General features: G+C 37.7%; 2 protein-coding genes and 1 long non-coding RNA gene across 5 annotated transcripts in view; 2 read left to right on the plus strand and 1 right to left on the minus strand.

Annotated features, from left to right (window-relative positions):
• The window catches only part of LOC132906977 (uncharacterized), an 83,503-nt gene extending 57,111 nt beyond the window's left edge, over positions 1–26,392 (minus strand). The window contains exons 1-2 of the long non-coding RNA XR_009658079.1: positions 26,230–26,392; positions 25,403–25,551 (exon numbers count right to left, since the gene is read on the minus strand). This is a non-coding gene — a long non-coding RNA (uncharacterized LOC132906977). The remainder of the gene's footprint in view (positions 1–25,402; positions 25,552–26,229) is intronic.
• LOC132907084 (otoferlin-like) lies at positions 4,657–20,421 on the plus strand. Its single transcript, XM_060959828.1, has 26 exons — positions 4,657–4,821; positions 4,895–5,036; positions 5,156–5,309; positions 6,005–6,173; positions 6,388–6,577; positions 7,221–7,423; positions 8,189–8,357; positions 8,546–8,739; positions 9,134–9,448; positions 10,334–10,663; positions 11,687–11,803; positions 12,116–12,250; positions 12,490–12,651; positions 13,238–13,507; positions 13,658–13,874; positions 14,661–14,887; positions 15,098–15,232; positions 15,547–15,691; positions 15,767–15,896; positions 16,294–16,619; positions 16,711–16,841; positions 17,230–17,417; positions 17,515–17,750; positions 18,002–18,174; positions 18,474–18,574; positions 20,081–20,421. The coding sequence occupies exons 1-26, from the start codon at positions 4,657–4,659 to the stop codon at positions 20,259–20,261; spliced, it is 4,905 nt and encodes a 1,634-aa protein (XP_060815811.1). The 3' UTR covers positions 20,262–20,421.
• Positions 26,393–26,518: 126 nt separating the features above from the next.
• Positions 26,519–27,213, plus strand: part of LOC132906921 (small conductance calcium-activated potassium channel protein) — a 242,118-nt gene continuing 241,423 nt past the window's right edge. For 2 of the 3 annotated variants that reach the window (XM_060959558.1, XM_060959559.1), the window contains exon 1: positions 26,520–27,007. The gene's annotated coding sequence lies outside the window, so the exon portion shown is untranslated. Of the gene's footprint in view, positions 27,008–27,213 lie in introns of all 3 variants that reach the window. The other variant, XM_060959557.1, reaches the window with a different exon arrangement.

Consider the following 27,213-nt stretch of genomic DNA (forward strand, 5'->3'; position numbering starts at 1 on the left):
TAGGGATAACTAGATTAAGTGGAGAAGTATATTGGCGTTAGATAAGCGTACTCGACGCATGACTGGTAAAAGGTGAGAAAGAGAGAGAAGGAGAGAGTCTAGGAGCCACGTCGTTGTCGAAGCGCCGTCTTTCTCAAAGATTTCGAAAAGCTGACTTCTCCCACGCGTGTTCAAGCACCCCGTCGATATTCACCCTTCTATCGAGAGAACAGAAACGGAAAGAGGCGGACGAAGTAAAGAAGGAAGATAAAAAAAGAAAGGAATAAAGCGACGACGTTTTCCCACGTGACCCGGCGAAACGAAAGAGCCGGTTTTCTCTCTTGTGTCGAGTGGTCCGCCGATCGCGAGTGCTCATTGTTTCACGGTACAATAATGGGCCTGCGTTTCGCTCGCACAGCGAGACCAGGACAAGTGTGCGAAAAGCCGAGAGGGCGCCGTTCCAAGCGAAAGAAAACGAAGGCGTGTGCGCTCGCGCTCGCGGGGAGCCCACGAGAGCGGAGGATCGCCACACAAAGAGTGCGCAAAACACACAAACAGCCGGATTGCAATAATGGATGCGTGTTGTACAAATACGATATCGGTTCGAGGGGGATGCAAGCCTAGCCACGTGACCCTTTCAAAAGGACTCGGAATATAACGAACACCCCCAATGGCGCAACCCCCACAAGGGCACGCTCCGAGCTCGTGTCCTCTACCAGTTACCAGGGTTAACTTACAAGTCTATCGCTAATACGTGCTGGAATACGATTTTTCTTTTTCCCCGCTCCTTCTTTCATTCCATGCCCGCAACATCACTTTTTTTTTTACTTCTTTCTTTTCGTGTTGTCGAATCGTTGCTAGTTACCATGATGGACGATAATTTTGTGTTACGGTGACGTATAGATTTCCGATCGGTTCACACGATTCCTGCCCGCATGATTATGGATATTAATCCGTGAATAGTTCCTGCATCCTTTAGTACAATGTACATTTTTAATGCTAGATAATAAAATCCATTGTATCGAGCAAACTGTCAGAATTTATTCAAAATGTGTACGTACAGTGTTGTTTTAAAAGTTAATTATTTTATACGGCAAGTGAACGAGATTTGTACGTTCATGTGTAGCATACCTGATATATAAATATAGGTATATAAATAATATAGCTCGCATTAAATGTACCATTTGTTCAATTAATAATGATCAATGACCAAAGCTTAATAACCAATGGAAAAAAAACTCGATAAAATTGATAAAATATATATGTCATGATGAGTATTCCTTGTATGAAAATTATAAAAAAAACTATGCATGCTTTTAATAATACTGCGATGTAAACTAGTAAATGCACCAAGAATCATCTGAACATCACTTAGATACTGCCCATAAGAAAATACAAAATTTACGTAGCAGTGAACGTGTTAAAGAATTCACGTGTATACCACTTCAATTTTACTGCATATTTCTCATGAGTCCACAAGAATGCTGTCGCTCAAGCTACCTACACTAATAACTAGACTGTGAGTGTGTACGCAAGTCCATAGCTTTAAAAACAAAACTAAAAGAATCGAACCTAAACACACCTTCTAAACACTTTACAATCGGTCGCATAAAGTACGTAATATATTGTTTTCTCAGGAGACAGAAATATAATAAAACAATACACATTCTTAACTAAAATACTTAAATCTATATTAGGAGAAAATTTTATTCGAATAAAAATGTGGAACAAAAGTTTATTCGCTACCAATGAATGAATATACTATCGAATAAAATTTATTCGGATAAAGTATGGTTCGTGTAAGAGTTTATCGAAATGAAATCGAACAACTTATTCGTATAAGAATAAGGAATCATTGTTCGAAACAATTCGAATAATGCTAAATGGTAGGCAGAATAGGCCAAGAGTTGGGAGGATCGTGGAAGAAACAGTTTGGTCAGTGTTACAAGCATGACTTTCATTCCGAGAAATACCGATCGTGCTGTTCTCGATAAATCACCGGGACAATTAGTGAAAATGTACGGCGCGATTTGCGGCAACACGTCGGAAGTCCGTACTTAGGATACCGAACGACGGGGATCGGAGGCCGTGTAAAGACACGTGTCGAAATAAACCGCGTGCCTATAATAGCTTCTGAATTGCGCGTGCACGCCCTTTGCTATTCCGACCGTCTGTTTCGTGCACGCCCCATAGAGAACCTAGTCGATGGGGGGCCGAAACGACGTGACGTTTTTATCCTTGCTATCCACCACGCGTGTCACCGATACCCTAATTTCTAACATCATTAGAGGAAATATTCATGCGCAGGTCAAAATTTGACGACTGAATTATATCCTGTGTCATTGCAAACGTAGTTATTATACAGAGCGTTTCAGCTTTTTCTCATCAAACTTTCTAGTCTGAAATATTATCTGAATACCGAAATATATAATACATAAACATATCGACGTATAAACAGATAATCGGATATTTGTAAAAATTTGAACGAATCGTTGTATTGTACCAATTTGTTAGAAATAGAAATTAAACATTTATCTTTAATTTAATGCGCAAGAGGTGGACGTAAATAATGGCTTTATTCCTTGATTTAGATATTCCGAGAGCATAATGGAACGAATATACTATATCTATCGAACCCAATAGAGTTTCACGAATTTATAACATTTTAATGAAATCGATTCATCGGATAATCAATTATCGTTGAATTATTTAAATGACGAATTTATAGTTAAGAATAATAGAAAGTAAGATGAAGTAAATATAAGGGTCTGTGGACAGATCGTCGCGAAACTCGTGGACTAATTTTGACAGGCTGATCGATAGTCGCTGGTGTGACAATCGGGGAATAAGTTGAAGCACGTCATTGGACAGCATTTTTATTTACACACCGGTACGCAAATTGACGTGTGAAGTACACACTTGTATCCGACAGTTCAGCCTTCGAAGCCAGTGACGCGAAGCAGCGCGTAAAACAAACTCACTGACGATTGTTCGAAGGAAATCACATATAAATATTAGAAATCAGACACATTGCCTGTGGTAGTATTAAATACTTATTACTTGACTAAAGGCAGTTATGTATTTGACGAATGTAAATATGCGAAAATTTGCATCAACGTGCACAGATGCAAATACGTAGAAGCACGTATAGAAATGTAGTAATATTTCAAATGTCAAAAATAAACTATATATTAATACATTTAAACGATAAAATTTAAGTTCTTTCAAATTTTGTTTCTTTATCCGTGCCTGAAAAAAATGGAATTTGTATAGATATTCAAAATCTACTTATAAGATTTATAGTTCCATGTTACATGATTTACCGTCATTTGTTTTAAATAGAGCGTTGTATAATACGATGCAGATGTTACAGAAGAACCACCTGTGTAATTTTTGCATGGAGATAGAGGATTGCACAAAAACTGTACAGGTTTGATTTAATTGAATTAATTCGGTCATCTGGCTCAATAAATAGGAAAAATCATTTTCCAGAGTCAGCGTTAAATCCGGCAAAGTGAGCACTCCCGGGGCATTGCAATCCTATAGATTTTCGATTACCACGAACGCATCGGTGAATGATTTTTTAAAACACCCACGAAAGTTTACGACGAAAAGACGATGATAATTGAAATTCCTAGCTGTTTACTAAATCGTTTTTAATGTGTTTTAAGCAAAGTTGAATCCGATGCGAAATTTAATATTCAGTAAATGTGGGTGACTAGAAATACTTTGAATGAACTCGGCATTCAATGTTTTTTTTATGTCGTGTTTTGGGGGTTGCTTACAACCCCTTTGCTGTTTTCGTGTCACATGCGACGTTATCGGTTCAGTGTAGAGAAAGACTACAACGCCAGTGAAGCGGTAGAATGTAGAGGGCGTAATAAAACCTCCGAGTGGTCGGTACAATAGAACATGTGGCGGGATGTGTCGTAAGAGACCAGATGCCAGCACCGATGATATACAGAATAGACGTGATACTTAATGCTGTTTTGTATCCCACGTTTTGAGAGTCATTTGACCAACCATAGCAATTTTTGTATCGCATGCAATGTTATCGATTCAGTATAGTAATGGCAACTGGTTTCATATAATTTCAGGCTATAGTCTATACTATAATTTAGTCAATGGTTTTTACCATTATACGTTATGTTTATCATATGTTGGCAAGGAACAAATACAGAGCTTTACTGTAGATAAGAAGTAACTCCGTTATTTAATATCGTAATAGTTATAATTTCAATATTTTTTTTTTAATAACCCTAAATATAATTTAATCATTTAAAAATCAAAGCTTTAAATACTTTTTCTAAAGAATTTATTTCATTCCTCGCCAGTGATAATTTAGAAATTTAAATAACGATTAAAGGAGATAATCAAGTTCATTAAAGACATTCTCTATAAAGAATGTTCATTAAAATATAATTATTAATTATCATAATAGTTTAAAGCCTATTGTGTATTATCATAGTCACTTAAATTCTCTAAAAATTATTTTTTATCAACGTTAAAGGAAATAGACATATCTACACATGTAAATTAGCTCATTGCCAAAAGATAAATAATTAGTTAACTTTCATTAATGGATAAACATTTGTATGAAATTTGCCAATCAAACAGACGATAAATCAAACTGCGTGAAGTACGTGAAATACAAACAATCGAGTGTATCGAAACGTAATGAGCCCCAGGAAAACTCGGTCGAATGTCTATCAGATTTGTATAAAGATTTTGAAAGCGAAACATTTGCCCCAAAATGCAAATCCTATGGTCGTGGTTAAAGTGGGAAATCGGAGGAAAAAAACGGTGGTTCGAGAAAGAACGGACTCACCAATCTATAATGAAGTAAAATTGGAAAATGTCGTTCTCACGAAACTTTTATCGATTTCATCTATTAAACTTTTTAACTATGTTACAGTATTTCGTGTTCGATCTTTTCTGCAACTTAAACGAACTTTTAAGCACTAAAATTACGATAGCTGTATATCTGAAGGGTTATTTACGTCTCAAGTTTCATGGAAGTACGACTTTCGAAGTTGCTCTCGTTTGGGATCAACCAGGTGATATTTAGTTCCTTGAGTTTCTTCATTCATCTTAGTTCCCCGTTATACTATTTTAATTTTTAATTTATAATATTGGAGAAGAGGCAGTGGTATAATAAATTTATCGACCTAAACAGATCGTCAATATTATCACAAATGGGCAATGCTGACAAATCCAAAGGATGTTTCTGCAGGACCGAAAGGTTACGTCAAATGTAATATCGCGATTAATGTGAAAGGAGAGAAGTTGAAAGTGCATCCGGATACAGAGGGCGAGGACGACATCGAAGGGTAATTTTCACTCCAAAATACTTCAACACTTAATATCACTTACTAATTGTATGATATTAAGAATTTCCACATTGAAGATCTTTAGACATTTTACGCCTTCAGAATCAAATTAAAAAGTACCAAACTCCTTTATGACATTAACATGAAAATCGATATTCTACTTGACGGGCGTCTTTAATCTAAACCCATTGAAATACGCTCTGATATTTCCATGAAATTTTTATTCAAACTTGAACATTATAGATCATAAAATTCACAAATTTTAAATATAAGTAGCATCATCCGATAGGATTTCATTTAATCAAAATTTCTTTATCCGTGAATCTATAAAACTCAAAATATCAACAAAGATGTCGATCATATTTTTTTCTATGGTTTCCAAATATTAAATGCTAATCATATTTATTTCTTATATATCCATAAATCTAAGATATTGTACCACATTTATTCCCAATCTTCGACCACTTCCCTATAAATTTATACGTTCCAACACCAACAATTTAACCCCTAACTATACATCTGCATACATACTCGTATTGCGTTCTGTTACCCGTACGACAGAGAATAGAGACACATTCCAGTAGCCTTTTTAATGTAATAGGGTATTTGTGCGTGTTCCAAAATCGATTTGGGGTGGATTCGAATTTGGAGCACATTGGCTTGTCAGCCGATTAATGGAAAGCGAATAATTACAGGAACCTCTTGTTGCCTGTCGGTGGTGAATTTCTACCCTATAGGCAACGAGCATGCTACATTTTTACGATTTATCGAGCTGACGGGTTACCAGATATGAGCAGCCTATGCGTAAAAAATAATTTCGAAAATATTAACCCGTTCGTGCAGATATCGTTCGCCGGAATGAAGGTAATTATTAATTAAAATCTCCATCTGTAATTCAAATTTCCCTATTCATTAGTTTCAATCGTTTCAATTCTTACCTTTCTAATTACCAACTGCGTACGCATGTGTTTTCAACCGAATTACCATTTGACTTTAATCATAGAAATTCAAAATGTAAAATAGGACACGATGACGCTTATAGAATGACCCGTTTGTTTCATTTCGACAACGTTTTCAGGAAACGACGAGCGAAGCATGGCAAACCTACAGGCCACGATTTAATGAAAAGATTACGTTCAGAGAAATGTTCCCATCACTGTGTCAACGTGTCAGGATTGCTATCAAGCATCGTGTTAATAGCTGTCGAACGTGTGTCGTGGCTTCTTACATTCTCAACATGAGCAAAATATCGAATTCTGGAGAGTATGGTAAATTCGTATGAGTATTATATACGCTATTGGAAATTCTTTTCTTCGAGTGTCGAGAATCGCCAGAAAAAGATTTCAAAGGATAATACAGCAGGAATACATATAACATCGAATCGAGATCGATAAATTAAACGACAGAATATCGCACGTAAACGAAATTCAAATAAGCAATTGCAAACGAAACGTTGATTAACTACCTCTGTTTGTTCTGTTCTATTCGTATTTTAACTTCTTCCATCCCTTTTTTCGTGAACAGCTAACTCGTCTGCATTTAATGTAACCAACGTCGTGTAACGTTAGTTCGATTCGATATAGTACGGTATATTCTTTTTCTTTTTTAATTCACATTCGTTTTTCCATTACCAGTACCATACCGATATTATAAACTGAAAAATGGATCGAAATGTATCATAGATTAATTTTTTGTTTAAGTTTTTGAAACAAAGGAATATCAATACCACAATTTTTTTGTATGTAGAAATAATATGTGACTATATACATTTTAATTGTGTAAGCAAATGAGATTTTAATGAATATCATTTAATCTATAGTATGATACGAAATTTTTCTTGATTTTTTTCTTTTTTTTAAGATCATGAAAGACAAAATAGCATGATATATCGCTAGGTGTTATTTTTATCAGGTTTCCTACCGACTTTTGGGCCATCGTTCCTTCACTTTTATGGGTCCGGGACTACAGAAAGGAACAGCTGTTTCGGCAAGTGCTCGATAGCCCTTCCTTTTTATCGTGGTAGAGTTCTTCTCTCCTTAAAAACCGAAATGGATGACTCAGAAACGACGGCTCGAATCAGTGCTGAAAGAGAGCTCGCGGCTCCTATTATCGAGGTACATCTGCAGTGATCATTTCCTCCTTTGTACATCAATTTCTATTACTATCTGATTATTTCATAAGAGCAGGATTTCAAATTTCGAAAATTTTTAATCTTCTAATTAGACGTCGACAAATCTCAAATTTGCAATGCTCAATGTTATAGCATTAGATTTCAGTCCTTTTAACTATATATAACGAAAAATGGGAAGCAAGGGTTTAAATGTAAGATAATAAGGAGAAACGGACCGTCTCTGATCAGACACAATTTTACAACAAATTACATATTATATTAAAGGGATAATATTCTATACAACCTTCTGTGCTTATATAAAAGTATGATTCTTTAGACAAAATTTGCGCTATAAATTGATTTTTAAGAATAATTGGAGATTAATAAATAAGATAAAACGACAGTTTGTGTGTTATTAATAAATATTAATTCACCGTCACGCTTCATTCTGCGTGTAGCAAGAGTGAGCGCGTAAATAATATATACAATAACCCGACGTAATATCGTTTCATTGATTTAACTACCTGTTTGCATGATTCTACGTTGGTATGAACCAGATGATTGCTTTTGTTACAGCGAATTCATAAACATTTTCTTATAGGACGATATTTTACGATATTAGCTTAACAACTTTACAATATTTTAAGTTCTTTATATCTGTTAAACGTTTAAGGATTAGGTTAAAAATTCCAATCTCTGCTTGAAATATCTTTTCATCTTTCGTCTAAATTGACAACCATTAACTCTCGGATCGTTTCTTTTTTCAAAGAGAAGCTTGTGGAAGACGGAAGAATATTACCTGGTCACTGTGTTATACGATATAAGTATGATCGATCGGGGAAAATTTTGGACGAAATCGATAAGCTTCGAGGTTAGCCTCGGGAATGCCGGTAACAGACAATTTGCTCGCAGCCAATGCTTTGAGGACAATAACGATGGTATTGGATTCTCGTGTATACTTTCTTCAACCACTCCTTTCGAACGATCGAAAATTGGGGAATATGGAACCTGCCACTCCAACTTCCATAACGAAACTACGTTTCCACTCTCCAATTACTTGTTAATACGATCGACAAGTTAAGCTATGTACGGTTGTCCTATGTAAAATACGATCAATTTTCAACAGGAAACCAGATGCCAGACCGTAAACCGGAGTTCGAAAGCGAGACCCTGCCACGATTGACTGGAACATTGGATGGCAAATATAATTACGTGCCTCTTGGCTCGCGAAAACCCTGTCTCTACGTTAGATCTTGGTGGCCGAATCTTGATTGGCGAATGCACAACAGTAACAGCTTGGCTTTCATCGCTGATTTCCTAGTGAGCTTTGTTTGTTCTATGATATCAAAAGGAAATTATGCTGGATAAATCGTAAATGCTCCATTAAATTCGACTTATTCCTTCGATGTAGGTCAAGTTACCTACTTTCAAACTTTTCTAAACACCTGTCATTCTATCAACGAAACTTTAGCTAAAAACTTTCGCAACCTGGCCATTCCTTCGTATTAATCTCTCAGTAAGTCAGTGTACGTGCTAAAATTACAAATCGCGATTAATATGAGAGCGTCGTAAAGGCCAACCGAAAAGTTCTTTCATTCGAAAGAAATATTTTATATATCCTGGAGTCGAGTTCTCACGGTGGTAGCGGGAAACGATCAAGTTTGTTTCCAAACTAGAACAGCGATACCAGAATAATTTTAATTCGCCACGACAGGAGCAAAAGTTGGAACAACTAGAGGACATGGTCGAACTCCAACATCCAGACACTTACAAATTCTACAACGAGACGATTCGTACCATGAAGAGCCATTGCATACATTATTTGCATACATTAGACACGGGGCGATACGACGACGAAGGTGGCACCACGAAGCTCGATCGCCATCGCGTGAATCTATGCCGTAAAGAGATCGAGAATATCCTGAAGAGGATCAAGATCAACGGCGAACTTCCCAGTAATCACTACACGAGAATAGCAATGGCACATGCGTATCAGTATCTGGCTAAAATGAAAAAGCTACGGGAAGACGTGAGTTGTATTTCATGTTTCTCCGTCACGCACATTTTCTATTATCGGAACAATTGGCAAATCGAACAGCTATTTTTACTTCATTGACAATCGCTTATTTTCTGATGGAAATATCATCGAATTGCTTTCAATTTCATATTGTAGTTTCAAGTAATTATTTGAAATAACTCATAGTGGTTATGAACGTCTTGGAGACGTATGAAGATGAAACTATCGCTCTAGATATGTTTAATCTACAGAAAGACGTCTCTTCGAAGTACCTAGGTAACCTACTTACTAATGAAATGTGAATATTTTTATCATCGATATAAAGATTAAGAAGGAACTAATCTTGACTCCGATTACATTTGTGATTCTGTAAACTATTAAGTTTCTACGACATTTTTTACTTTCCTATTTACTTGGAAAATTTTATTAATATTCTCCAGCAAATTCTTTAACCTCTACTCTCCTCCATTCGACATAAACGTTCCCCGGTTTATTTATAAATCTTATCAGGTCTATATGTATTCAATTTACATCTTCGCTGTAAAGAAATGGAAAGGAGAAGTTTTAAACACTTCACTGAGACGGTAAAAGCTTTACGCTGACTTTTTCTCCTTACCAGCTTGTTTCGGACAAACACACAAACACACTGATCCTCGGAGAACAAGGAACAAAGTTGCTTCTAAATTTGCATATCTTTTTTCTTCGTGATCTTGTGTCCCTTCTCTCGCGAATAATTTCCCATGGAGAACGCAAGATAACGAGGCGCTGCCCTTTCTACTCATAGACATTGCAAATCGTCGTAAAATATTTAAACGCGAGCGTCCTTCTTGTTCCGCGCACCTCCATAGAAAATTCATTTTATCATGAGCAACACAAGACTTCTTACAAATTTACCAGCCCCAGCATGGCCTTCCTGATGTTTTCATTTGGATGATAGCCGGCTCGAAACGAGTGGCGTACGCGCGATTTCCAGCCGAACGAATTATTTATTCAGAAGAAATGACCGAGAAGGGGTCATTATGCGGTCAGAAGGTTGACGTATTTTTGCTACATCCACGGGATGAGGAGGGTGCCGATTACATGGCCTGCAAGCTTGAAATTTTCCTGTGGCTTGGAAACGCCGAATATATAGGAGCTTGTTGGGCCTCGATTCCACCCGGTTACAAGGTGGACCATGAGAGAAACATTGATTCGTTCCCCAAATATTTGGACTACACACGTTCCACGGTATGAAAATTTCTCGTTGGTGAGAATTTCAGAGCAAGGTCAAGTTTAGACGCGTCTCGTTTCGTAGCTTGAGCCAGGGGCTTTAATTAATCCCTGGCATTCAAGAAACGCCAGACAAAAACGAGGGTATATTTTTCTTTGCCAAGAATACCTTCTTTTCCTTCTTCCCTAATTGCCACGTCACGCACTGGGTTACATTCATAATTTCCAATATTAACGACGGTTTATCTAGTTTTCTCTTTGTTTTATTCCTTTTGTCGAGGGTTTTATTTGAGTCAAGGAAGCTTTTTGACGTTGATGTGATGAAATGCAATTTAGTATCGGATACTTTCATTACACTAGAGAAATTTAAACAATCGAAACGGCACGCATTCCTGACAACTACAACGCGAAATTGTAATTTTAATCTTCGCCGCAATGCATTCCCCGAGCGCACACACCTTTTACACGGAATTGAGTATGCGCTAAATTGTTATCGCTTGACATCATAAATTCAACGCGTTTGTCCTTAAAAAGCTTTCTTCTCGCAATATCCTTCGACGAACGAGTTAATATTTGAATGCATTGTATCCAATAAAACATTTCGAAATCATTAATTTACGTGACATAAAACTATAGAGAAATAATTTGAGCGTTCCGATAATATAAATGAATTGAAACAAGCAAGGTATTAAATGTTGTAGTATATCCGCTACGTTACAAAATATAGTATATTACCAAATAGACTATGCATCACTGTGCATTCAACCTACAACAAAAGGTGCCAATATCATCAATCTTTCCATTGAGATTCACATCAACGAACAATCAAAATATCCTGATCGAAGATAAATTCAGGTTTTAGTAGCTATCATTTTTTTCTTAATTTAAACGTCACCTGAAACGAGATTCAACGACTAAAAAATCAAACTTGACGTTGATCGATCTTAAAGATCTAACTATTCCAAAGACACATTAATGTAATATCGTTGGAAATATTTCGAACGAGACGACAAAATGAGTTTGTCTTTGGTTGCGTTGCAGACATTTCAGTTGCGAGCTCACATATTCCAAGGTCGCTTTGATCCCGGCATGGATGCATCCGGTTTATTGGATCCGATCGTGCGTGTCACGTTTCATGGTTACACGGCCTCCACCAGAGTAAGTTCTGTGTCGATAATTCACCCACGCTTCCTGAGGTGACGCGCGAACTCGTCACGTTATTATTACCGCGGAGATTTCCGCGGTTCCATTCCTCGAAAGCTCCTCGTTATTTGCAAATGGATTTCCACAGAATTCGCTGGCAATCTGTTTCACGAGCAGCGAATCACATTTCTTCCGATTTTCTATCTCGAACGTCCGTTTAAATATTTCAAGGATTGGCACTTTCCAAACTTAGACTCGTAAGCGGAAATTCCTCGATCGTTTTTGGAAAGGTACTTCAGGGGATTGAAGGTATTCTAAATTTTCCAGATTATTAAGCAGACACTAGATCCGTTCTGGGATCAAACTTTGATACTACCGCCGAAAACTATTCATGGGACGAAAGAGTACATTAAATCAAATCCGCCTAAAGCGATTTTGCAAGTGTACGATGAGGATATATGCGTAAGTGAAATGCTTTCTTAAATTCATAGAAATAGATTAGATTCTAGGCTGTATTTCCCAATGGTACTGAGATAAAATTTGATAGGTGGCACAGGGAGAAGGGGATGGTCCGAAATATCAAATCTTACAAAGTATATCTGAAGTTTAATCATATACGATCTTCGATATGGCAGTGATTTACAAATTAATAGAAGCTTTAAGTGATTCACCCTGAAATCATGTCGAATCGAAATTTACAGGGCTTCAAGGAGTTCTGCGGGAGATGCACAACTATCCCATTAGTTAAGCTGGCGGAGGAAACTTACTCGCCGCCTAATTTCCCTCCGAAACTCGAGTGGTACAAATTTAAATCGCAAAGGGATTTCAGCGGTTCGGTGCTCGCTGCTTTCGAGCTTATAGAGGTGAGAGAGGCAATACTGATCGATATTCGACTCGTGAGAGAGAGAGAGAGAGAGAGAGAGAGAGAGAGAGAGAGAGAGAGAGAGAGAGAGAAAGAGAGAGAGATAGAGAGAGAGAGAGAGAGGAAGAGAGAGAGAGAATCTTTGCCGCCTCCGCGCTAATGAACTTTTCTGTCATCTTACGCGCGGATTGATTACGAAATTAATATCCGTCTCCCACGCGCGCTATCTATTCTATTCATAAATGCAAACGTAGATCGGAATACAAAGGTTAAGTCACAAAAATGACATGGCCGCATGAATATAAATGAAATTCGACGATTGATAGTTCTTCAGAATATTTAATTACGAACGATGAAATGAACTGGTACAAACCCTATTCTAAGAGTTTTATACGTACAAAATGTTAAACTTTATAATTTTTTAAATAAATATAACGAATGTTGCGTCTTGATACTTGTGGTTGGCATGACAGTAGCAACAAATTTGTCGAATCACCTTTAAAGTTAAAGAACAGTTTAGCGGTTTATTCTACGTTTAATAGCCCACGAAATATTAATGACACGAGTACAACTATGTATTATTTCAGACGATAGACGACAAGTCTGTGGACAAAATCATGGACTCTTCAATGCAAGACGTCATTTACAATATACCGGAAGACATCAGACCAAAAATGACGAGTTACAGGCTTGAAGTTATATTTTGGGGCGTACGAGACATGAAGAAGATTAATTACATGCCGGTGTTAAACCCTCAGATTGTTATAGAGTGTGCTGCTGTTCAAGTCAAGTCGGAAGTGATGGAGAATGCCAAGAAATTCAGTAACTACAAGCAGACATATGTTGTCATTGAACTGGTAACGTTTCAAACATTTTTCATTATCGTCGTACAAGTATTATTTTAACGTTAAAAAAATATCTAATCCGATTGAAATGTATCGACATACTCGTATGTGTATGTACAATGTACGCATTATATATACGTTAATATATGAAAATTCTCGAAGGACATGCCAGAGCTTGATATCTATTATCCCTGCATCACAATAAAAGCTTACGACTCAAGAGGATTTGGATGCTTCAAATACGTCGGGATTTGCATAATACCGAGCGTTTACGTCTTTCTCGAACAATTAATAACAGAGGAGGATTACGACGCGCGTATACACGGCACCAAATCGATTTTGAAATCTCCATGGACTAAAAGACAATCTGTCACGATTTGTAAGTTCCTTCTTACGAACGTAAAAATGCAAAATACTGTTGAAATAACGTTCGTTGAAATATAAAACGTCGAGCACGAGTGATTCCTTGCGTGAAATATCAACGTCCAATGACGTTGGTATACCTCGTCGTATACCATAGACCATATACCATAGATTCACATAAAATGTGCGCCAACTTCGGAGGCATTTCAGGTGGTTATTAAATATTTGAACGCGGTCAGTTTCAACGGAAGTTAATAATGCCATGGAAAATGTGGTTCCACACCGCACGCAATAGAAAACTTTGTTAATTAAAGTTCCGCGAAATGTTTATACGCTGCGAACAAATGTTTTTTACCCCTCGAGGAACATGAGCTCGAGCATTATTCGGCTGGAAATTGAGATTAACTTGCGTGTAGCTATTAGTGAATTTCGTCCCTTATTCAAAATCTAGTTCATCAATCCATTCGAAGATACAGCTGTATCAGAAAAAGATCCTCAAAAATGAAATTCTTTTATTTATTCGTGCGGCTAATATTCATCGACTGATATTATTTCTGAAATTTTACAAGTTCTCTTACATGGCGATAGAAAATTTGGTAATGAAATAAATAAAGTGTTCCAAGTGAATATTACAAATTACCAGTCGTTTAATTATCAAAATAAAAATTGAAACAAAAGATACCACTGTACTTGGGTGTTGTAACTATGATAAACATAAACGTTATTTCCTATGGTGATGGCTCTTAAGGTTTACAAATCTCATTCTTAAAAACTCATTTCATATGATAATGTTATCCTTAAGCACCTTTGCCGATCGATTACGATCCATTGAAAGAAGACGAGAACAAGGAATTGATACCGTACAAGAAGATGTACAAGAAGAAATCATGGATTAGAAAAATATTACGATCCTTAAAGAAGATTTTCGCGCATGTGATACCAAGGAAAAAAAGGAAGAAAAAACTGGACTACAAGCCAGAGGAGGATGAGTCTCTCGACTGGTGGAGTAAATACTTCGCTTCCATGGAGGTAAGGCGAAAGAGGATCGGTCACGCGAGTAACTCGATGTATGTAAATTTCCACGGATCTCTGTTAAGCAAAACGTGGCGTTTCCAGGAGGAAAGAAGCAGAGAGCTAGGCAGCTTTTCTCCAGGTGATCAGAAGCTCGTGACGACGTTCAAGGTACCTACGCTTTAGCGCATTTTCACCAGCTCAGCTGTCTTATTGGGCGGGAAACAGGTATACAACGGAGAACTGGAGATGCAACCGCAATTCGCCGGCTTTCAGGATCGTCTGAGATCGTTCGAACTATGGAAGGGGAAGAAGAGCGAGGATCCCGACTACGATACAGACAATTACGTTGGAAAGTTCAAGGTTTATCTCGAATCCAGCGGTTAAAATATCACTGCAATCTGCATATACATAGTAAAGCAGGGTTACTCGAGTCACTTATACCTCAATCTTAAAATTGAATCTTGAATTTTGCATGGAACAATCAAACTTGTACGTTATAGGATATCACTTAGTTTTAATGTAGTAATGAAAATTGATCATGTAAATCTTACGTAAAAGTAACGGTGTTTGACATTCATTCAAAGAAATATGAACATTGCTATAACCTAATATTAGGATAAAATATCCATTTATAAAATATAATCCATTAATAAAATTATAACATCTACTGACAGGGACGCATTTGTGTATATCACTGGCCGCACCCCAACAACTTGCCCTGCAAAACGAAAAGCGGCAGAAACGCGGCTAATGGTCTGTGTGGCGATTATCCACAAACGGATCCCATCAAATTTCTGGTCAGACTTTACGTCGTGAAAGGTGTGCGAAACACGACGTTTTATGACGTTTACATGGCGTGATAAACTAATGAGAATGAATCGATTTCACCCATAGGTATCAACTTGCAGCCTAGCGATCCTCTCAGCGGAAAATCTGACCCGTATCTGTGCGTCAAGCTTGGAAAAACGTTTATCAATGATAAAAAGAATTACATACCGAATCAGCTAAATCCCATTTTCGGACGGTACGATGGCACTTTAATTTCGTTGACGCCCTGTTGACCGTTGCATTTTCCACGTCGCATAATTCTTTTATCCAATTTCCACGGTAGATTACATCCTTTTGATAGCGCTCGTTCAAAAGCCATTCATTTTTATGATTTTCAGTCAAAGCAACATTATTGAATCTATCGCGATTAACATTATAGAATTCTATCTTTCTCCCTTTTTTGAGAGAAATATTAAAACATCGAATAAAGTTCTAGATATTAAAATAATTTCGACTTGTTAATTCATTAATATTATTAAATAGTAAATTATTGTATAAGAGATCTCTGATTATAATACTATATGTATGTTTCGTTTCAAGACACCCGATAGAACAGAGAATGCGTAAGGGCGTTAATGTCGAATAATTTATAGGCTCTTCGAGATAGAAGCCACTTTCCCTCAAGATTACATGATGATCATACAAGTATGGGACTACGATGCAACTACGACTGACGATTTAATAGGACAGACGAAGATCGACTTGGAGAATCGGTTCTATAGCAGACACCGAGCTACTTGCGGTATATCCAAGACGTACAACGAGGGAGGGTATAATAAGTGGAGAGACCGCGAGAGACCGACGCAGATACTCGAGCAACTTTGCAAAAGGAACAATCTCCCATTGCCGGAGTACCGGAAGCATTACGTGAGAATTGGACGAAAAAGATTTCCATTCGTCAACGAGCAAGCGCAAAACGGTACATTTTAAAAATTAATCGTTTCTATCGGGAGGGAACTGTGTCGTCAGAATGAATTTCACTTTATCGGTGATTGATGATTTCTATTCAGAGAGGCAAGAATGTATGGCACTGAACGTTCTTCATCAATGGCAAGATTTCCCCATTTGTGGCTGCGTCCTGGTGCCTGAACACGTCGAAAGACGTCCGCTTTTTAATGCCACCAGACCCGGATTGGAACAGGTTGTAAAAAAGATGAGTCTGTGCTTTTATCTACGGTAGAATTGTGACTAAGATTGAGTCGTTTAAGATAAAACGCGAGTTTGGCTAAACTTTCGACAGCTGGCTGTCTTCTTCGAGGAAAAAGACGTATACTTGGGGACTCGTCGTTAAAACTTATTATTTCTGGTTTATTTTAATGCGAAATTTATGGTACTATATTTCATGGTTAGCACGACAGTAAAATATTTGATACAAGAGATTGAGACGCACTGTGAAAGAATTAATCTAATATTGTCGAGAGGACGATATCGTCCGAATGTAACATTCAGAAATTAAACATTTTTGCGGCTGCCTAAATACTCGTTGAGCATTGTAAAAGCACGATTTGCATTCTCGAACGATGCTTCAGGGTAAATTGGAACTTTGGATCGACATGTTTCAATCTAGCGAGATTCCTCCAAAACCGGCAGTGGACATTAGTCCACCTGTACCAGAGGAATATGAAATCCGTGTGATCGTTTGGAACACCGAGGACGTGCCTCTTGTCGACAGCCAATTTCTTACCGGAGAAAAGTGTTCCGATATTTATGTGAAAGGGTGAATTTGAAAATTGCAGATAGCAGTGGCTATTTGAAGAATTTACTAGGAAATAGATGAGCTGTTTTTGTATAAATCGCTATGATCAATTTTTCAGCTGGATTGTTTACGATGATTATCAAAGAACTGACATTCATTATAATTCCTTAACCGGAGAGGGCAATTTCAATTGGCGATTTATATTTCGCGTCATGTATTGCAAGGGTGAGCGCGTTATGATCGTACGCAAAAAGACATCCATCTTTGCTATAAGCGAAACCGAGGACAAACTGCCATGTAGATTACACCTGCAAGTTTGGGACAGCGATCATTTCTCTTCGGACGATTTTCTCGGTAAAACAAACATTAGATTAATCATTGTGTTTACCCATTAATCTACTGCAGACGAATTTTCAATATCGCTGATGCATACACAAGCAAACATTTGAACACTTATCGTGGAAAACCTGTCTCGTATAACACGTATAGTATATCTATAGTAGAGTCTATAAATATTCGAATATCTCGTAAGATTTTATGTATGTGCATCAGAAGGTTTCAAAGGTTCTAGCACAATCGGCATGAATACTTTTATCTACTTTTAGGAGCATTAACGTTGGATTTAGCCAAGATGCCACGGGGAAGTCCGAATTCTAAAAACTGTACTTTAGAGCTACTCAATCCAAATCTACCGACGATCGATATGTTCAAAGTGGCACGAATTAAAGCTTGGTGGCCATTAGAGCGTAGCGTGAACGCAGCCCAATACGTCCAGGCGGTGCGTATCATAAAAATCTAACGTTCATTAACATTCGAGGAAACAAACATTTACTTTACTCCATCGCAATTGTAACACTGTCTCCTTTGATAAATCAAGTCAATACCAAAGTTCTCATTAAAATGAAAGCTTTTAATTCTTTCTAAAATTATTCGCTGGAAATGTGTTCCTTCGATAACGAACATCGCGAATATGCCCATTTACCTCGACCATTCTTCTTCGTTTATCTTCTTATTTTGAAGTTTATTTAGAAGTATTCGTAAAACATTGAAGTAGGCTGACGTAATATATCGATACAGGGTAAAATTGAACTGGAAATATCAATATTGCAAGCGAAGGAGGCTGACGAGCAACCTGCGGGCAAAGGAAGGGATCCACCTCAAAATCTTTCTGCACCAAAGTATGACGATACTTAATTGAAATATACAAGAACTCCACGTCAGTCGATAAAAAAAAAAGACACCTGCAAGTAACGATGAAAAATATCTTGTACCTTGCATGAACGATGACCTACTTTGACAAAAATTTGAGCGAAATATGATTCGATGTTTGTACAAGATTGATGTCGAGTTCTAATGAATTTCCAATAGTATTAGTTCTACTGTATTTCCATGTCACTGTACCAAAGAATTTTTATTTATGCACTGATATAGATTTAATTCTTAAATGTATGGTTTTCCGGGATATACTGAAACATGTTGGAACTGTTAATTTATATCATACAAAACTATAGAAAAATTATTTCAAAAATTCATCTTCCGTATCGTTTTCCTGCAAAATGACTATGTAGTTATTTATTCATATACGTCAATATTCTAATCCTAACAATATGAATATATTCGAATATATTATTAAATGATAACACTATGCATTCAAGGATTATGTACATATTCATAACAGTATAAAAATAACCGTAAAAATTAGAGAAATATTTAACTATTAACAAGAAATTGACTAGACGTGGTCAATCGTTTATTATCCGTATAAAATTAATAACGTCGGTTACCTCGAAATAAAACCGTATCATGATGAACGTATCAAAGTTAATTTCATGTTCAACCGCAAATTAAATTAGCGTATATATGGCTGGCTATCAAACTTAAATAGATTAATTTTCGATTTTGCCGTCAATCTGTATAACTGCAAGTAGCTAGATAATCAGATTATTTCGTTAAGTCAGTAGAGTTAATTCGGGCTCGACCAGCACCGGCAATGTATTTCCGAGCAATCTTTAGAAGATCAAGTTATCCACTTAAATCGCGGTTTGTCTACTCCACCAGGAGTATAAAGAAACGTCTAAAGATAAAATTAAACCAAGCTCCATTATACGATTCGTAATACGAGCGTTGATCGTTTGTTCTATACAAAGTCTATAATCCATAACTATACATCCACGCAACATTAAACATCTTTAATTCTTCGTAATTTCATCTTCCTCTGTTCTTCCTATCATATACACGGCTATTCGATGAAAATTGCAACCTTAATGAGATTTTAAAGCTCGTTTCATTTTACAAGATACATATGTAGTTCACGGATATTTAAATCTTATTTTTCAATTGATTATTTATTTCTTTTCGATATAAAAGCGTGAAGTTCATCAAATAAGATATACATAAACACGTCCAGATCACTAAATATTGCGCTAACAACACGAACAGTGAAATGCAAACATTTGTTTGTTAGCTATTCCAACAAAACGATCGACATTCAATGGCGAGTGTAATTAAACCTGATCACATTTCGTCGACATTAAAGCGCCATTATATAATTATATGAGCAATGGTAATTACGACGACCATCAACGGAGGCCGACGTATTTGTTAATTCCATCAGAAATGTTTGCAATCATACTTCACCATGAATCAATCATATAGGAAAACATCTTATTTCCCTTAATTTACAGCCGACCGGATACTTCGTTCTCCTGGTTCCGGAACCCGTGGAAAGCATTTCGTTACGTTGTCTGCCGATACTATAAATGGAGGATAATAGGCTTCTTCATGTGTGTGTTGATAGTATTGTTGGCAGGCTGTGGAATTTACGCTTTCCCTGGTTATTTTGTGAAGCGCCTCCTTGGTGCTTGAATCGGTTAACGAGGAAAGAAAACGATGTAATCGGGAACCATTGCAGTTGCTCGGTCGTAAATCATGAATTGTGTCTGTCGTAGCATGAAACATTGATTCTGGCTACTTCATGATAACACGTTCGTTATTTCGGCACCGTTAATTGTTGGATAACACGATGGGCTCAATTCTTCAACGAGCATTTTATTAATTAACAACCTGCAATTTATTGTAAAATTCGAATCAATGGATTATTATACTTCCTCAAGTTTCCAAGCAGTAAAGTTCAATGATAGTTATATAAATATTAGTAATTATATGTCGTAGGATTCTAACTGTATGAATGTAGTTTACGAATATAATAAAAAAGATATTACTCAAGTTTTGCATTTAATTCTCTCTACTCCTTTTCTAAAGCTTTTCAGATAAAAAGAAATCTGGCGTTCAACTATTCGCGAGTTAATCAAATTATAATAAAGCTTTATCACCGACGTGACCCCGGTTATCTTCTCTCAGCGCGATATCTGGTTTCTGGGTTAAAAATTAGACGGTCCGAAACGGATCGATAGCGTGAAACACGCGACGAATAAAAATGCAGAAATCAAGACGGACTTCGCTTTGACTGTTGACTTCTTCGTGATTCGAGGTACTTTTTAAGGATCATTTGCGCGTTGGAAATGCGGTTTCAGTCTGTACGGTTCGATAGACGAGCTGGCAGGTGAAAAAGAGGTAACGTGACGTAACTAGAAGATCAATAACTCAACCGTTTTGTTCGAAAGTTTATTGAACTCGACTTTTCTTAATGGCCGCTGCTCGCTTCAACCACCGACGAATCGTGTCTGTGTCGCTTTTACGACATAGACGAGTAACGCGTAGGGTTCCTTTGTATTTTCTATCCCTTTCATTCTCGTCGTGATAAACCTCTTTACGACTGAACTCAAGGGGACGCCTCTAAGTAATCTAATCTTCTTTTCTGTCGCGACTCGAGCTGCAATTCGCGATTTCCCGATGAACGTGACTAACGTGGCACCCTCATGAAAAGATAAATTCGGCTGCGTTCCTATTGGATTTATATGGACGTGTCTCTCGTTTAGCTTCCAAACTAAAGTATTATGAATGGTTCCGATATTGTACAAATGAAATAACGATGAAGTTTTTTATTCTGTTCCTTAAAGAAAACCGAACACGGAATCTAAAGTTTTCTGAGAAATTGTAAAGGGTAAAAGTTTCTTATATTGTGGCGATACTTTAATGCAAACTTTGAATGAACTCTTCTGCGATAGATAGTGGATAATAGAAATAGAGTAGGAAGTTACATCGACTTTTATATTGAGAAAGACATTGTACTTCTTTATAAAGTGTGTATACGAATTGCATATCATATATACTTTCTTTCTGAGAGAAATTTTTATCTCAAATGCAGCTATTTACTGATATTGAGACTTTTTCGAACCTCGCGACGCGTCCCGTGAACTTTCGTCATGACATACAAGCATATTCCAAACTCCTACTATTTTTGTTCGACATATTCGACGAATCCATCAAGTATGACTGACGCACGGATGCGCGAAATGGATTTGCCATATGTCCATATGAAACGTTTCTCCTCGTCGATGAATATTTCTTACCCAAACTAAAATATAGAAAAATAAACAGATATAATTATAATCTTCGTTATTAACATGCGATGACACTGTACGATGACAATCACGTAACAAATTCAACACAGAAACCGCTATCGATTTGATCTAATAACCCATTAATACCCTATTTGAAAGTGAATCTTATAGTGAAATTATCATAAAATTTTCAAATGATGAAAACCATTGCGCGATTGCAGCAGGATTGTATTAAATCGAAAACACGAGGCAAAGTACTTGGAATAAACACGACGGCGAATCAATGACCGCGGCAGGCGAAAGGGGTGAACACACGCGAACCTGCATGCGGTCCCGCTGGCGAATCCATAGTTCACGACCGCATTCGCGTTGCATGCGGCCGGTCGAAAAAGCGGGTCTCTGGGAAACCGTTAAACGGACTCGAAACAAGCGAGTTTCGCGAGCTGAATGGCCTCGTGCGGCGCGGCGGCAGAGTTTGTTAGCTAAGTTTTCGGCCTGAGCGAACGTGAATTCACTTATTACAGGCCAGCAAAGTCACGCGAATGCATATGCACGAGCCAGAAGTACATGCACCGAACTGCGCGCCGCCGCGTCGACTAAATTCGGTCTTAATGCATCGCGTGCTCTATCCGACTAAGTATCTCTCGATTGCGGGCCAATGACCTGACCCTATGAAAAGTTTCCGTCATTTTCGCGATAACGTTGAGATTTCACCTGCGTCCCCGTCACGATCTTATACCGACTCGCGGATTTATGATGGAATTGTTACAATGGAAGCAAGCAATCGTTGATATCTCACCCGAGATTTCTGCAATGTTCTGATACTCATCTTTTTCTTCGATCTTGACCTCTCTACGTGTTCCATGTACATTGGGGGTAAGATTCCTTAACTTTGGTAGGTTTTATAATTTACTTTTTGAAATGTATTTCATGATATAACAGGTGCAACGCAAAGATGCGCCTCGGTTAAATTAAATCCTCAAAAGATCCCGAGAGTCATAAATAAGACGCTGAGGTAGTTACGTCTTTTCTAACGAAGTATCTCCCGCGCAGTTGCACTGCACAAACTAAAAGGCGAGAAAATAGTTGTGACGACTATTCTGTTAGTAGGAAAAAAAGAGGTGAGGCAGAAGATCGTGTTCATGGAAATAAGAGACTTGGCAGATTCCCGGTAGCTGGTTAATGGTTAGGGAAAAAATTATTCGCTGCATGCGATGAAGGAAGAATAAGTTTCGCGTTTTCAGAGTGCCGCAGAAAAATAACGTGGCTATGTTAATAGTTGTGCGATAAGAAGAATTGCGCTGGGAGAAGCAAAATATTCTGAGTATGTCTGGCGATGTCAGTACTACTGGTTTTCTCGCGTGAAAACCGCACCCGATGCGAAACTAGCTATTAGGCGCGCGTAATACGCGTCGAAACGAAGCTCCGTGTAATTTCTTCGATCGCGGAATTTCGCAATGAAGCAGAGGCGAGTCGATTGTTGGCCGGTGGCCAATTATCGGATCCCTATTACACCGCGACCATTAATATCGCAATCGTAGACACACGTTCGTAGCTCGAAAATTTAACGCCGTGAGTTCCTGGAACGGAGGCGACGGAATAAATTTCGTTACATTATTTAATGACCATAAATCGTTGCCTTCTTCCGTGCTACTTCACGTAAACGAGGACTTCTGCGCCGCCATCGCGCGCGCCACTCTTTGCATTTACTTTACAGCACCTGCCTCATGCTACACGCCAAATAACTATGCAGATCGAGTATAAAACCGTAATAAATATTTCTCCTAACATCGTTCGTTGATAGACGTAACGTGCATAATAGCAGATGATGATGCTGTTTATGAAACCTATATGCTAAAAAATGTATTTTGCATGTTTTCCTGAAAATCTAATTTTACAGCCATATTTTTCAAACCCTAACCAACGATAATATAATTCATATTACCAGCATATAAATGCACTTTCGATTTTGCGTCGTCATGACAACGGATCATGTTTACTTCGAACAATCGACTGAGGAAACGTGGAATTACTCGTTACAGGTACATTGCGACACAACCTGCAAGGTCTGTGATATTCCACTAAGCAAGAATCTTTCTATGCAAAATCTAACATCAGGGGTCGTGACGAGACTGCGTCTTGAAAAAGTTTCTTCGTTGCGAGACAAATTTCCAAGCACTCGTACGTGCGAGCCACTCTGTTGTCACGAAAGAGGTGTCGTGCATACATGGTCTGTAAATGAGGTCGTACTAAACTTTAGGCGAAGTTCTATGAACGACACACTTGAGAATCGTGTATCGCGAAATCGGCAAATCTAAGAGATTTAATAAGGAGCAAATTTCCTAATCAATAACACGATTTTCGCGTACAAAACATGCTAAATATGCTAATTAATCTGATAATATGATTTATTTTATTTCTGTAATAAGATATTAAAATAAGGAGTCATTTTTCAGCAAATTAGATGTAAGCACAACATGTAAACTTCAAAAAAGTTGATTTTAACATATACTGCAATTTAGCCTTGCCTTATTGTAGTTATTTTATGGCCATTGCATGATCGCTTTACAGTCACGATTATATCTTGGGATTTTTTTTTTTATGTTACTACTTCAGTCAATATCTATGAACATATTCAAATATTTTACTAATTATGGTGGATTGATAAGCAAATGTAAGATAATAAAAAGTGTAATACTCTGTTCTTCATGAAGATGGTAATTGTAAAAACTCTTTAATTATTATTGAAAGCATTTCTAAGATAATAAAAATCTTGAGTGTATCTATAATCGTGCGTTTATGTGTTCGTATTCAAAAAAACGGTAACTTATAATTTGTTTACAGGCAGTTTCATCGATAGTGCTTTGAGTGCTTTTTGCGAGAGCTCTTTGACAAGAATGTTGATGTTTCAATGAAACTCGACACGGTTCAGAAGGTAAAAGCTTCCTTCGAGATGACGCTTTACTCTTAATTATATCCAACGACATCTCGCAGTTACGCGCCTGGGTTCATTTTTACAACAGGATAGATGCAGCCACCGTAAACTATTAGTTTCAATTTCACAGAGAACTGTCCTGCGAGTCTAATTTTATACTTTCATTTTATCGTTTGAACTGGCTGTTGGATATACTTATTCCCATTTCTTAACAAAGTATTTAAGACGTGATCATTTTATTACTAATTTCTAAAAAGTTACGTATTTTTGCTTTTTTTTTTTCTTAACTTATCCTTGCTAGATCTAGTCTTCGCGATTATTATGCATTAATGTTTAAGACTAACAAAAAATTTATTTGCATAATACTTATTTTGAGAAGTTTTAGTTTCTCCTTTATTGTTAAGTCATCCTCACAACATTTGTTACATATGATTACTATTCACAAATGTTCAAGTCTCTAGCAGAAACTATTTATCTTATAACTTATCAACAATATTATGCTAGAGTATAACCTCCATCAAATTGAGCCACGAGAAGATTGGCGAGAATTTAAATTATTCTTACAATAACATGCAATATAATAGACAATATAAGTCGAGGTACGTTACCAATTGCATGGTATTTGAAATTTGTAGAGGTGCATAACCCGAGTTTGTATTGCTCCGGAGTCCTGGAGAACTTTATTTCCCTCAAGCATCATCTTCAAAGTACATATGAGTCGCGGTCTATCGGGAAATCTTCGATTATCGAGAGGAACCTATTTCACAATGCAATGTTATTTATGGGAGTAATTCAAAACAATGGCGTAAAAATATTTCACCGAACATTTCAAATTTTATGAACTTTCGATAACATTGAAACAAACGAATGTCGATCTTATTAGTATTTCTAACGTTAATTAAACATTTCTAATGAATGTTAATATTCGATAACGTCACGCACTTCGAAATACATTAACTCACTTCTATTAAAAGAGAATGATAAAGAAATGCCAGCTTACATATTTTATCCAAATACTTACACAACACTCGCATAATGTTAGGTTTGCAAATTATCGATAATAATCGCTGAGTTGTTACGAGTCGTTTGCACATACATCGAATTTTATACATTCTCGAATATGGCACTTCTACGATAATTCGACTTTACAACAAATATTTCATATTCAATAGCATATACTTAATCTATTTGTCTTCCTTATCGTAATAGTTATTTTCACAACACTGTCATATTATTATATCTAACATAGAACATTGCTCGTCTCTTAATTTAAACGTTTCATAATTCAAAACAAATATCTAACTGGAGACAGTGCCACCATGTTCTGCACAAAACGCGCGAATTCAAAACTCGATAGTATAAACAGCATACGCATATACGTAAACAGTTCGTATGCAAGGTTAGTTTGCAACGTATCAAGAATATAAAGCGGTACCTGTATACATATATTCAGGCGATTCTTCTGCGTTGCCGGGCACATCGCAGTTATTCGTCTCTTTTGACTGAACTATTCCTTTTTACCGTGAAGTAAAACAAATACATATATGCGGGAGCATCGAGGAGAGATCGTAGCACGTCGCGTCGTTCACCCCTGACACGACCACGTGACCCGAATGGCGTCGACAGCGAGTGCGACGGCCCTGAATGCCGAGCGAGACGGTGGTGCACGAAACGTGCCGATACCGGCCGACTACGCACGAGGGCGTCGCGAAGGCAACCACGTTTTCTACCCTCGGTTTCAGTCTGTCGTGGTGTGTCCTGTCGGCCGGCTGGTGCGGTAGTACGCGCGCCCTTCTCTCGTTCTCTCCCTCCTCCGTTCGTCACTCTTTCTCTGATGGGTGTTTTCTATCGGTTATATACACTCGCGTGATTTTAATCTGCGCGCGCCAAATTGTCGTTGCTCCCGTGCAACGTTCGCAGCGAGGAGGGAGGTTATTCGATGGAGGCACGGGGTCCAGTGGGAAGCCGGCGAACAGTGTTGTGAGTTCATTTTCATGTGAGCGCGAAGCGTTTACGGTTTCAACTCGATTTTACCGCGTGCTCCAATCGAGGATCGGATCGACAACGGAAGGATTTGTGACATCGAGAGGATCATCCAACGGCGCGGATTTCATCGTCTCGTGACCACCGCAACGGACATGCATCCGGAGAAACGCCGTACCGCGGACCGATAAACGTGGCTGGCAGTTGACTCGATGCAGAGGGACGCTAAGGTAAGAGTTCAATGTACGACAACGGCACCGTTGGCACGCGAGAAACTTCACCTCGGAAAAATAAACCTCGTCGGATCAGGTTCGAAATGTATTTCGTTCGCTATGATCGGTTGGTACACCTTGCCCGCCTATTCTGTCAACCGTTCCCCCTCCCCCTTCACGCGAATCGTCTCGCGCACACTTCGACCCTCGATCCTTCGTGTTTT

Source organism: Bombus pascuorum, chromosome 5, assembly GCF_905332965.1.
Source record: "Bombus pascuorum chromosome 5, iyBomPasc1.1, whole genome shotgun sequence".
Classification (NCBI taxonomy): domain Eukaryota; kingdom Metazoa; phylum Arthropoda; class Insecta; order Hymenoptera; family Apidae; genus Bombus; species Bombus pascuorum.